This window comes from Gambusia affinis, linkage group LG03 (assembly GCF_019740435.1).
Source record: "Gambusia affinis linkage group LG03, SWU_Gaff_1.0, whole genome shotgun sequence".
Classification (NCBI taxonomy): Eukaryota; Metazoa; Chordata; class Actinopteri; order Cyprinodontiformes; family Poeciliidae; genus Gambusia; species Gambusia affinis.
The window spans coordinates 30,927,748-30,941,328 of record NC_057870.1 but is presented as its reverse complement, the minus strand read 5'-3'; the positions used below and the strand labels follow the sequence as shown (position 1 = coordinate 30,941,328).

At 40.7% G+C, this 13,581-nt stretch overlaps 1 protein-coding gene across 1 annotated transcript; it reads left to right on the top strand.

The window, feature by feature from the left end:
* Positions 1–61: 61 nt before the first annotated feature.
* Positions 62–11,616, top strand: LOC122828528 (tetratricopeptide repeat protein 16-like). The gene is made up of 13 exons (XM_044112147.1): positions 62–212; positions 704–879; positions 1,017–1,107; positions 1,193–1,330; positions 2,364–2,467; positions 3,345–3,471; positions 5,593–5,807; positions 6,855–7,138; positions 9,345–9,489; positions 9,563–9,728; positions 9,791–9,924; positions 10,630–10,771; positions 11,362–11,616. Exons 1-13 carry the CDS (start codon positions 180–182, stop codon positions 11,503–11,505), a joined length of 1,899 nt encoding a protein of 632 aa, XP_043968082.1. The 5' UTR covers positions 62–179; the 3' UTR covers positions 11,506–11,616.
* Positions 11,617–13,581: the final 1,965 nt, after the last annotated feature.

Here is a 13,581-nt window from a genome sequence, read left to right as displayed (position 1 = left end):
GAACACAACTCTCGTTCAGCGTTCTTTGTTAAGAAAATAAAAGCCCTGGTGGTGTTTTTGGTTTCCTTGGAAACGTTCAGATTTAATGTTAAAGTTTAGAAACAGAAGCAGAAAGAAACAAAGCAGATGTTACAGCGGTTGAGTAACTCCCCTTTGGTAAACGAGTTTTTGCAAACAACATGGACACGTCCAAGAATATAAATGATCAAACAGTAAGTAAATTATTAACAAACAATGTAAATAAAGATAAATTAGCTTTTTTCAAGGTTCGATAACTGCTAAGTTTCGTAACTCAAACACTATAGTCAAATCAAGTCAAAACTTTTTAAATGAATCCTTCTGTTTTTTTCTTGGTTTATTTCATTTTTGTTTTTAATTTCAATCTAGTTTATTCTTGTTCCGTCATTTTTCATTTGGTTGCTTTTACTTTTATGCATTTATCTTATTTTCGTTTTAATTAATTTTATTTTCGATTATGATAAAACTAAACTAAATATAATATCAGTTTTATCTTTTCCATCCTAATTTTATTTATTTTAAATGAAAGGAGATTTTATAATAATATTTTAGTTTTGTTTTATTTTTGTCTAAGAGAAGCCTGGTTAGAAGGTGAAACAAAGAGGAAGCTAATTAAATATTGGGAAAATGTTTGTTTCTTGTCTTTATTTGTTTGCTATCTTTTCCAACCTCTGCTGTCTATCAGCATGAAGATGGACAAAGTGTGTTTTCCACCGCTGTGTCTGAGGAGATGCTGGAAAGGACCAAGAGAAGAAGCACCGTCGTGGACTTCAGTGATTGGCTTGTGGCAGTCAGAGACCAACGCTTTCTAAAACCAAAACTGGATCCGGACAAAATCATTCGGAGCAAAGCTGCAGAGCAGTGAGGACAAAATTAATTACTAACAAATAAATTCAACGCCAGAAAGTATCTACCATAGACAGATATCACAATTAAACCTGTGGATGATTTATACCAATCTGATGCTTTTAGGCAATAATTAAAGTTTTTCATTTCAGTTTTAGAAAAGGGAAAAAGGCAATGGAGAGGTTTGAGTATGAAGAGGCTTTGTTCTGGTTCTCCAAAGCCATCTACCTGCAGCCTCAACAGGTGCTGCGAGCAGAAAACTCACAAACAATGTTTGCTTTTGATTTGGTAAAGAAACGTTTAATATGCTTGAACTTTTCTGCTTCAGACTGAGCTGTATGTGAACCAGGGCGAGGCTTATATCCAGCTGTGTGACTTCCAGTCGGCAGCCGACTCTTATAATAAAGCCAATTTTCTGGACCCTGAAGCTTTCAACACTCGTCTGTCCTTCATCTACAACATGCAGGTAAAACGTCCTGATAAAATGATCGTATCCTTCCAACATCCCTCTAACCAAACGGTCAGGCAGAGATTTAAAGAGGCAAAAGCAAATGAGGTGGACTGGCAGTGTTCCCCCAGAAACTGAGCTGTTAGCATGTCATGACAGTCTTCAGTCAGAAGCTTCTACAGATTTGTTGGAAGCCTGACTGCTACAGGAGATCCTTCCAGTCCTCAGCATCACCATTCACAGCAATGCTTAGGACATTTTTTTTTTACCCCTCCAGGGTCTTTTGTGGTTTCTAGTGTCCCTTAAATGACAGTAGGCTGACAGGAAAGGGGGAAGGAGAGGAAGAAGACATGCAGCAAATATCGTTGGGCCCGGGAATCGAACCTGCGAGGACTCAAGGCCTCCAAATGTGGGTCGCACTATCCCCTACGCCACCGTGGCACACCCTTTGAAAATATTTTTATGATGATTTACAACATTTAACTCTTTAGGAAAATAAAGAAGCTTTGAATTTAAATTTTTTGCTGATCAGCTTGAATTTCCAAACTGAGGGAATAATTATTCTATTTTACTGTAAATAAATAAAACTGATGGTTTCTGACAGCTGGCATCTTGAACGGATCAGTCCAGTTAAGTCCAGTTCTGTTCTGACCTGAAGTTCTGCTGGTTCTGCTAGTTTTGACTTTTGTTTGCTATTTATTTGAGAGGGACAGAAAAATAAAATGAATTATAAAGTGAACAAAATGATCCTAATTGAGACCAGATTTATCATCCAGTTTTTGGTAGAAAGAGAAACGATAAATTATGCAAATGGAAATTATTGAGTTAGTTTTAATTAATTAATGACTCATTGGAACAGGCTGAATAATAAACACAATATTACATAAAGTGTATATGTTACAGTTTAATGTCAGTTATGGGCTTCAAATAACATGTTAATGAGTAATGTTTTGACCTGAAGTCCTGGTTCTGGTTCTGTTCACACTGAAGTCCTGGTTCTGGTTCTGTTCTGTTCAGACTGAAGTCCTGGTTCTGGTTCTGTTCTGTTCAGGCCCACTGTGTGTTCGACCGCGGTCTCTTCATGGAGGCCCTGGACCTGTTTGGAAAAGCTGCTGAGCTGAAGCCGGAGGCCGCCGGCGCCTTCAGAATGAAAAGGTCTGCACAATCTCCTCCTGGTTCTGATCCAACACCTCAGTCTCACTCTGCTGTAAATACGAGCAATTCAACAAAAAGAGAATCCAAAAACAAAAACCCTGATGGTAAACAGGGAGACATTTCAAGAATAAAAACTCATTTTATCTTTTAAATATTTTTACTGTATTTTAATCCAAAAGAACAACAAAACTTTGAGACTAAATGTTTTGTAGTTTATTTTGTTGCTTTCCAAAACTTTTTAATTTCCAGATTTCCCAGATGGAATGCTTTTTATTCTAAACATACTGGGAATGTGTCTGGTCTACTGGGATTAAACCCGCTGAACTGGCCTGGTGTCAGATTCACATTAACCATTTCTACTGCAGTGACTTTAAGCACAAACTGCAAAAACACTTAAATCTCACCAAGTATTTTGGTTCATTTTCTAGTGTAAACATCTTAGTACACTGGAGAAAAAACAAAACTAATTTACAAGTAACTTTTCAGGAAATTATTCCTTAATATTTATGAAAATTGCTAGATTATCTAATTTATAACCTGGGAAAATGTTTTGTTAAAATGGAAATGGGACTAGAACATTTTCATTGGTATTAATGAATTATTGACTAAAAACATTCCTGTATCTTATTTTAATTTAGTTTATTTCAAGTGTAGTAAAACATTTGTATTAGAAACTAAACCAAAGATATTTGGGTTTTGTGTTTTTGCAGTGTTAGTTGTTTGTTTGTACAGTTTTCCAGTCCTTCACTTCTTTTCCAGGCTTCCAAACTTCTGTGAAATTTAAAACTCATTTTATTTTTCACTCCAGAGTTTATTTCTGGTTTTTACCCGTCAGGTTAGTTTTTGTTTTCAGTCTTGGGAACGTTTCTCGTTCCAGCCTGGCCTGCCTGACAGCCGCAGGGCGACACGACGACTGTCTGAACGGACTGAACCAGGTCATCTCAGAGGGTCCGTCTGCAGAGCTTTACGTCTTCAGAGCCAAAGTTTACAAGGCCAAGAACCAGGTGAGACCGGAACCAGGTGAGACCGGAACCAGGTGAGACCGGAACCAGGTGAGACCGGAACCAGGTGAGACCGGAACCAGGTGAGACCGGAACCAGGTGAGACCGGAACCAGGTGAGACCGGAATCAGGTGAGACCGGAACCAGGTGAGACCGGAACCAGGTGAGACCGGAACCAGGTGAGACCGGAACCAGGTGAGACCGGAACCAGGTGAGACCGGAACCAGGTGAGACCGGAACCAGGTCAGACCAGCACTGCACAAACACTAAATCCTACCAAGTATTTCTGATCTGGGTTCTAGTGCAAATAACTTCGTACAATTTAAATAAGATGTGACTAACTTGTTTTAAGTAAATATTATTTTAATATTAATGATAAATTTCTGGTTCCACTATCAGATTACTTCACTAATAGCAAAACATGTTTCCCATGTTGTAGGTAAAATATGTTGAGGAATTATTTATTTAAAACAGGCTCCTATATTTTGCTGAAAAGTTACTTCTAAGTTCGTTTTATCTTTTTTCAAAGTGTGCTATAAATTAACGACACAGACTTGACAAAAACACTTGCTAAGAGTTTGTAGTTTTACAGTGTAGGTCTCACCAGGTTCTGGTCTCATTTGGTTACACTGTAAAAACACAAAGTTTTACCAAGTAGTTTTGATCTAGTTTCTAGGGTAAATGTCTCAGTACACCTGGAATAAGACAAAACTAACTTATGAGTCATTTTTCATCAAGATATAGAAAATAAAATTTTTATGTGCAAGATTTGTGCTGCCAAACTGCTGCATTTTGTCAGTGCTGCTCTGGTCATTTGAAACATGTCCACCATCACACATTCACACACTGCATGCAGATCACCTGCGTTGGTCAGAAGCACTGCTGGATTTGAACCCACAACCTTCTGACTTTAAGGTAACCAACCAGAAATGTGTTTTTTTCTGATATGTTTGCAATAATTTTCACCAAATTTCAGTCATTTTTGGCCAGAAGCTGAGGGGCAGATATGAGCTCACCACAGTTCACTACTTCCTGCTCAGTTTTTGTTTCATGTCGGGTTTTCCAGACGCTCAGTTCAGGTGTGATGAAGCTGGTTCAACAGGACGGTTAGGGACTATAATTAGTAACTGAAACCAAACCATTAGTCACATGAATCTGGAGGCCAGCTTTCATTTCTCCAACTCTTTGGGCGGCTTTACTTTACAGAGAGAATCAAAAAACACGACGAACATGTCAGTGACCATGGAAAATCCCAAACTAGCATTTATATCACAACAGGGACGTCAGTGTGTTAATTTAGATTAAATAATTACATAGCTTTAAGAAGTCCAAATTTATAACATAATGAATTACTATTTTTACATACATACGTCCCGGTACGTTTCTGGTACACCAGTAAATCCGACACACAAGCGGTTTCCGCTAGCATCTGCTAACAGCCATGCTAATGGCGATGGAAAGACGTTTTTCTCGTCCCACTAGGAATTAATTTCTGCTTTAAAACGATCTGATGGGACGCTGGAAAACATTATTGTTGTGTTCAAGTTGTGCTAGAAAGAGTTAGCCTTTCAGGGAAGGTATTCAAGCCTAAAATAGCATCTCAGTGCTAAACATGCTGCAGCAGCGCAGACGCTACTGTCAGTGTCCACAGTTCACATTTCTAAAAGCTCCTGAAACACCGGAGAGCTGATTGGATAGAATTACATTTTGCTCCAATCTGATGGTTGAATAACCTAAATAAGAGGTTAAAAATAATAAATACCTTTATTCTTGAGCTAAAGTGTTTATGTGTTCAATAATTTAGTAGTAAAGGGAGTTTCTATGTGAAATGTTGCTCATTTTATTGATATATAGTTGTCAATTATAATTAGATTGATTAATTAATTAACTAATTACAGACCCTGCATTTAATTTGATTTAAAAAGTGTAAACAAGTCCCATCGCTTATTTTTGTCTTTGTTTTCTACAGTTGAAGTTCAAAGCTGAACTTCCTGACAATGTTTCTCATGTTTTGTATAATTTTATTACAAAAACTGGGTTTGATTTAAAAAATCTTTTTTTTTTTTTTTTATTCAGTGATGTGAATATTTTCAGCCCTGACCTCAGGACTCTGCCTTTCGTCAGACAGTCAGTTGTCTCCGAGACATTCGGTCAGCGTTGCAGTTGGACCCGGAGTGCCAGGCGGCCAGAGCGCTGCAGCAGCACCTGATGGAGGCCAGTGAGGAGAACAGGCAGCAGGCGGTGCTCCGGTTGCTGTCAGGCCAACTGCAGGAGGCGCTCTGCCTGATCAACGCTGCCCTGGAGAGCAATCCGGATAATGGACAGCTCTACCTGTTCAGGTGGGATCATCTGGAACCAGAAGGTTTCTATTGGTGCATCATTCACCCCAGTCCAGTTCGCTTTAATCCAACTCCAGTCCGTTTGCCTAGAAAGTCCGGTTTGTTTGGGGAAGTGTGAATCTGCAGTCAAACCAAAAAAGCAAACTCTGGTCTGCCTACAAACGTAGGTTTCAGTTGGTCTGTTACAATAAGCAATATAGCGTTTGATCGCATGATAAATTGAAACAAACTCAATAGTTTTCATTTGCATAATTTATCGTTTTTCTGTTTTTTCTCTTTTTCCAAAAACTGGATGACAAAAGTCTCCAGTCTGCTGCTTTGGTCTCAACTAGCTGTTTTTTAAGGATAATTTTGTTTGCAGAAACCTTTTAACTTATTTAATTTGTTGTTTCTGTTGATTTGTTTTTTTATTGTTGATTTTTAAAATGTCTTCCACTTTCAGTGATAAATGTTCATTAGAATTTAAAGTTTATTGATCTCTCAGAATGTCTTCTTGCATTTTTATCTCATTACCATTGCAATACTAGAAAATTGCCTCAAATCAAACAGAATTATCTTCTAATTGCAATAACTTCTTGGATAATTTATCGTGGAAAACAATCTGATATCATGACAGGGCTTGGTTTGGATTAGGTTGAAGTGAACTCTGGCTCAGTTTGATTGCAGGAATTGTATTACAGAGCAAAGCATTCTGGGTAAATACAACTAAAACAAATGAGCGCTAACAGAAGAAATGACAGAACAGAAATCCTCCCACTCCCAAAAGAAGAAGGAAGTTGCACTCAGTGTCTTCAGAGGTTTTTGTGTTGCTTCCATGAGTGGTCCTTGATGCAGCGCCCCCACAGGTGAGGAGAGGAACAGGTTTTTCCAAAAGGTTTGTTTGGTTTGACTCAATGCGGTGAGAAAAAGATCCACAGCAGCTGGAAATGTAACAAATGTTTCAGTTTTAATCTCCAGTCGAACCGAGTCTACAGTGTGACCTCAGTCACCAAGGGGTGAAAACATCCTTATTCTTGGTTGTGTTTGAATCAGCTTGTCTCCCTGCAGAGGGACTCTGTACCGACGTCTGAAGGAGTTTATCTCGGCCATCGAGGATCTGGTCCAGGCTGCTGAGCTCTGCGAGCCGAAGGAGGAGGAGAGGAAGGAGAGCAGCTCTGTCCTGAAGGAGAGCAGCTCTGTCCTGAAGGAGGTGCAGCTCCAGCTGGCTCTCACCTACAATGACTTCGCTGTCCAGTGCTTCAGCAGAGGTCTCTACGACGAGGCGCTCCTGCTCCTGAACAAGGCCATCAAGGAGGACAAGAACCTGGGCGGCCTGTACCTGAACCGAGGAGGTGAGCTGGGACTGTCCAACTCTTTGTTCTGCAATCGATCAGGACCTGATACGACAGGATGGGATGTTTCCTGAAAACATCCCATCCTGAAGCAGAGAGCTGTTAGTTACTGAGCTGCTTGGCTGATTGGTGTCAAATCAGGCATCTCTTCTGATACCTAAATCATCTTTTGCACTTGATTTTATCCGTTTACCGCCTGTTCTTGCTGCCACAACTTCACCAAGTTTAACAGGAATCTGACTGACAGTCAGGAAATGACATCTTGGTACTTCTGTTCTCCAGATTAAAATCTGAAAGAGTCAAAACATTCAATTCAGTTCAAATTATTTCTATATTTTATTTATTAAACTAGTTTTTAAAGTTTCCTATCTAAGTAAACTCAGCCGTTTGCTTTAAGTCACTGACTTTTACTGCATTCAGTCTTCCTGGACGTAGCGACAGTCAGCGTTGAGTCACTAACTTTACAGTAATCCCTCATCGTTAGCATGCGCGTAGCGACAGTGGAGAGGAAAAACTCCCCTTTAACAGGAGGAGCCTGCAGCACAGTTTGACTTAAATGTTCCCACTGAGTCCTGAAGCTGTCAGAGCTGCTACCTGTCCAGGTAGGGACGGCTTGGCAGGAAGTCATGTGACTCTCAGCTGACAGGAAGAACCTGAGGAACCGGATCAGAGCGGATCCGGTTTCACTGCTCTCCACTCCAACGAGCAGAGTTACACTTCCAATAAATCAATTATTGTTTTAAAATGTAATTTGTTAAAATCTCATGACTTTTTTTTTTTTTTCCCCACCAGGGGGTCTTTTTGTGGCTCTAGTGTCCCTTTTATCACAGTAGGCTGACAGGAAGGGGGGAAGACATGCAGCAAATGTCGTCGGGTCCGGGAATCGAACTCGCAACGGCTGCGTCAAGGACTGAGGGCCTCCAAACGTGCGGCGCACTAACCTCTACGCCACCGGAGAGCACGCCCCCTCATGACGTTTTTTTACTTCAATGTTTGATAGTATTTATTCCACAACTGTGATACATTTAGTGTAACTCTGTTTGTTGCATTGTTTCAATAACAATAATAATAATAATAATAATAATAATAATAATAATAATAATAATAATAATAATAATTTAATCTAGTAGTGAAACTAACTATTATTTTAGTTATCAATTCATCTATCAATTATTCTGATCATTTAATCGGATAAAAAATTAGCTAAATTTTTCTTTTAAATATCTTTTTATTCAATATTAGACATACACTAAAAAATGCAAACAAACAAATCAATTTGTTTTTAAGAAAGAAAATCAACATTTTATTGTCTAAAATGTAAGTTGTGAACATTTGATCATCTGTAGCGAAAAAATACTTCTAATAATTGGATGCAAAAGGTACTTTAGAAATTTTATATTTTATTACAGAATTTGAACCGATTGAAGTTTGTTTTTGTCTTAAATGCAAAGTATATATATTGTTTGTTTGTTTGTTTGTTTGTTTTGGCTGAATTGCAGTGTTTTCTGAGCTTTCCTTCATGTTTCAATGTTATTCCATCATCAGAAACAAACCTGGAGGTTTGCCTTGATTCTTTCATCCACCTTTGAGAAATCCTTCTATCCTGTCCTCTAATCCTCCACTCCGCCCCTTCAAACTAGCCAGCAGCAATTAGCAAACAGCTGTTGGAACTGCCCTGCTGCTGAGCTCATTATAGGAGCTTCTTCTCAGAGCAACGCTGGGGAAAATGGAGTTGAAGGTATAATAGAGGAGCCATGTTGGGATGACTTCCTGAAGAAAGAGCAGGAGTTTCTTAAAGGGACAGAGACCCAATCTGAAGGCGTTAATTACAAAATGTATTGTTTTAGTCATATTTGATATAAATAGCCTTTCAATAATTGATTAATCACGATTATGCTGGGTTCTGCTGGGTTCTGCCGGGTTCTGCTGGGCTCTGCTGGGTTCTGCTGGCTCTGCCGGGTTCTGCCGGGTTCTGCTGGCTCTGCTGGGTTCTGCTGGGTTCTGCTGGCTCTGCTGGGTTCTGCCAGGTTCTGCTGGGCTCTGCTGGTTCTGCCGGGTTCTGCTGGGTTCTGCTGTGTTCTACTGGTTCTGCTGGGTTCTGCTGGGTTCTGCTGGGTTCTGCTGGGCTCTGCTGGGTTCTGCTGGGTTCTGCTGGGTTCTGCTGTGTTGTGCTGGGTTTCTGTGACCCGGTCTGTGTTTTGGTCAGACTGTTTCTTCAAGCAGGCCGACTGGTGTTACGCTCTGCTGGACTACCAGCAGGCCGAGGAGATGCTGAGTCCCAACGAGCCGGCCCTGAGGCTCCGCCTGGCCGTCATTCACAGCACTCTGGGCTCCTTCTGCTTCCAGGACTGGTCAGAACCAGAACACCGGTACTCCCACAAGAACTCCCTCACAGGTTCAGTGACTGTGTGTTTGTATCTGCAGGTACTTCCAGGACGCAGCCGACATGTTTTCCATGGCCATCATGTACAACCCGACCGCCAGTCTGTACTATGAGTACCGGTCGAAGGCGCTGCGCCGGATCCAGAACCTGAGGGGCGCCAGAGAGGACCTGATCCGCCTTCTGATCCTGGACCCCGACAACGAGGAGGTCCGCAGCTGATCTTCAGATTTCAGTCAGGACACCTGATGACGCCGTCTCTGTCTGTGCAGATCCCCCCGATGATGATGAACCTGTTCCCCGGCAGCACCGTGTCCGAGGTTCTGTCCAGCACCAAGGGGCAGTCGCTCCGGGACGAGCTGAGGGAAACCATCCGGGTCTGGAATTCTTCTGATCCAGAGAAGAGGTTAGCAGATAAAACCTCCGAGAGATTAACCAGTGGTTTAGTAATGGATTACTCTGATGATTTATCAATTATTTTGATGCCTCATTATTATTCACACAATCAATCGATTACACTGATGATTAATCGATTATTCTGGTGATTAATAGGATTTTAAAAATTTGGCACCTTCTGCCAATTTTTCATTTAATGGTTTCATTTTTCTTAATATTAGAAATACATTAAAAGATGCAAATAAGCAAATAATTAATTTTAAATTAGAATAACCAAATTATTGCCTAAAATGCAACAACAAAACATTTGATCATTTGATGCATCTGCAGCTAAACCTTGTAACATGTCTTGTTATAAATGAAATAATCTGCCAGATAATCTGAACTTGTACTTTTTAAATCAATATTCAGGAATTATTTTGTTAAAACAAGCTCTTATATGTTGCTGAAAAGTATTTTATAAGTAAATATTATATACAAATTTATCTGCTCTACAAACTAGACCAAGAATACTGGGTACATAGTGAAATGTAAAATGTGTATATTTTCTGTAGTTCTGGTTTACTTATTGCTCAGAGTGTGTTGTTCTCTCAGCAAATTGCCTCTTTTGAGTTTTTAACCATTAACCAATTACAAAATTAGTTGACGATTATTTCAAGAATCGATGAATAGTTTCAGCGTTAGAGACGGGAACGTCTGCTCGGTTTGTCTATAGCCTGGAAGAAAGTCTGAGCAGTCTGACGGTGAGCGGTGAGACTCCAGAGGGCGAAGCGTTGAGCCTGTCTGAAGCTGCTCAGGAGCTCAGCCTGTGTGTGAGCAGGAAGGACCTGCAGAACGCAGCCAACACCCTCCTGCAGGTACGCGCACAAGTCAGGGTTACAAAACATGTTCGCTACATTTCTGGCACAAAATCATTCTTAGATAATGAGATCTTAGCGTGATGAGTTTATTTTAAATGTAAATCTTGCTGGCCACGCCCCTCACCTTAACGTTTACACTCACATGTGAAAATGCCTGAAAACAGATGTGCAATTATACAACTGTACATGTTGGAAAAGCAGAAGTGGAACCTCCTGCACAACCAATAAGAATCCAGCAAGTGGTTTCTGGATGTTAAGTCAGCAACAAAACACTTTTCCTTTCCGGCAACCATTGTACACACATCAGTAAAACCAGCTGACCAAATGTGCTGGAGCTCCACTTTAGTTGCTAGGTAACAGCGCAGTACTCATTGCGACTCAACAGTAGGAATGTTTTTATGAAAAAGCTCATTTTCCAGACACCAAAAATCATGAACTGATTGCCATAAAACGGCTCTGGATTTTTTAAACAGTTTTTAGAAGCAGCTGAGACTCAAACTGACGTACAAAAATATTCAACATGAGAATTTTTCATGATTGGTTTCCTTTGACGCTGCTGACCGTGTTGCTGTGTGTCCTGTGTTCAGGTGAAGGAGGCCGTGGAGTCGTACATCCCCGCCTGTCCGGTCCTGCGCCAGAGGAGCACCAGCCCCTCACAGTGTCTACCAACAGCAAGCGCATCTATTTTTCCACTTCCAGCAAATCTGAGCCGCCTGGGGTCAGAAAAATAACAGCAGCTTTCACGTCCACACCTCCTCCGTTGTTAGATTCTCTGTTTTAACGTTTCTACTTAAGATCAGTCAGTACTGTCACTGAGGCAATAAAACAACTGGAGTATTTTCCATTTTAGATAAATATATTTGAAAGTCTAATCCTACAGAAATTACAAAAAGTTCATTTGCATCAGCTTTTCTGAAGAGTCAATCAGGGGCCTCAAAATCATTCCAAGGGCCACAAATAGCCCCCGGGCCGCAGTTTGGACACCACTTTAGTAAATCTTCCATGAAAGAAAACACTTTTTAGTGAAAATGCTCTCATATTTATTAGATTTGCAGGACATAAAAATATGTATTCTCTTAGAAAAAAATATGATTCAGCATTTTTACTGAAAATAACAGAAAATTCAGCAAAACATTTCAGGTGTGAAAGGTGCTAATGTCTCCAATCGTTTAGTTTTTATTTTTACAAAATAACTGAGTTTGACACCAAACAGACACGAGCAGCCAAAAAAAAAAAAAGAAAAGAAAAAAAGTCAAATAATGTAGTGAGAAAAACCTCCAGCAACGAAGAAACGCCATTTCTGACTCCAGCTGTAATGTAGCATTTAGTCCAGCAGGTGGCAGCAGAGCCACACTTTGAGCCGGTTAGCTCTAATTTTATTGTTTTATTTATTCTGTTTTATTTAACCTGGAGATTGAATTTAAAACTGTTCTGCTCAACATGGCTTTATAAAAACACACTAAAATTAACCCATTATGAAATAAAAAGGTAAATTATTCAAAAATATTAAAATAATAATCAGACTGTTGAGAAAAGTCCTCCAAAAAACCTTAAAATAAAGCAAGTTTTGACTGAAGCTTCTAGTCAAAACTAGAAGCTAAAAACACAGAAGCAAAACACTCTAAAAAGTGTGTAAAAGTCCAGCCTCTGGACTGTTAATATGAAACAAAAGCTCATTTTTCTGTCACTTTTTAAAATAGGAAAGACAAGAAAACATGTAAGTAAAGTAAATCTAAGAGCTGAGTAATATTTAAAAAGTTTAAAACCAGGAAGGATGAGGAGCCATGTGCATTTATATTCCATCCCTTTAATAAATATGGTGGAAGTAAAAAAATCTCTTCCTCTTTGTTCTTTTCTTAAAGATAAAATCCCAGCAGTGGTTTCATCCTGGGAACCAGTTTCAGCAGCGCAGACATGTTGTGGCTGCAGCTGCGTGAGGCGGCTGACCTGCAGCATTAACAGCAGCTGTTTCAACAGCTGACACACACACACACACACACACACACACACACACACACACACACACACACACACACACACACACACACACACACACACCCGGTCGGAGCAGGAGCTGCGGCACACCGGCTACCACCGCGCAGTGAAAGCACAAACATGCCACACATACCAGAGAGCGTCGCCGCTCTGAGCTCTGAGGACTTTCAGGTCCAATATCTGAGGAAGATCTCTGCAGGACACAACTTTTATAAAACATTTGTTCTGACATATTTGCTTGTCACCATGTCATGACAGTTTGGTATAAGACAACCTGTGGAAAATATCAAGCTGCTCTGCTTTCTCCTTGTGCGAACTAGAAACAACCAATCAGAGCCTGGAGGCGGGACTTAGTGCTGTCACTCAAGCCTCTGTGTAGCCACATAGCCTGTTGTGAATGCTAAGGCTAGTTAGGATGGCCAAGTTGGTAGAACTTATGATGTATAAATTTCAACATTAAAGGTCAAAAATTGTAATTCTGAAATTAAAGAGGTTTGTGTCAGTGAACGCATCACATCCCCGTCCCACCACTCCAGCATACAGGAAGCAGCTGCAGCCTTGCAGAAGGTGTCCAGTCCTCCCAGTTTGGTCCCAGTCCTGGCTGCGTGTGGGCAGACGGCGGCCGTAAAGGAGCCGCTTTTCACACCGAGCGGGGCAATAAAAGGCTCGCCTTACCGTCCTGTCAGGGCCCAGACACAAACACCTCTCTGAGGGCGCGGAGCCGGCGGTTTGGCCCCCGGTCAACGCATTCCCTGACGGGGCCGGGCGGGGGGCGCTCTCGCCGCGGACGCAGACTGTTTGGTCTGAGATAA

Bases quoted from the DNA above. Each gene is read 5' to 3' on its own strand.
- LOC122828528 (XM_044112147.1), top strand. From the start codon at position 180: ATGGACACGTCCAAGAATATAAATGATCAAACA. The intron at 5,808-6,854 runs GTGGGATCATCT...GTCTCCCTGCAG, and splicing joins GGACAGCTCTACCTGTTCAG to AGGGACTCTGTACCGACGTC. The intron at 10,772-11,361 runs GTACGCGCACAA...TCCTGTGTTCAG, and splicing joins CAGCCAACACCCTCCTGCAG to GTGAAGGAGGCCGTGGAGTC.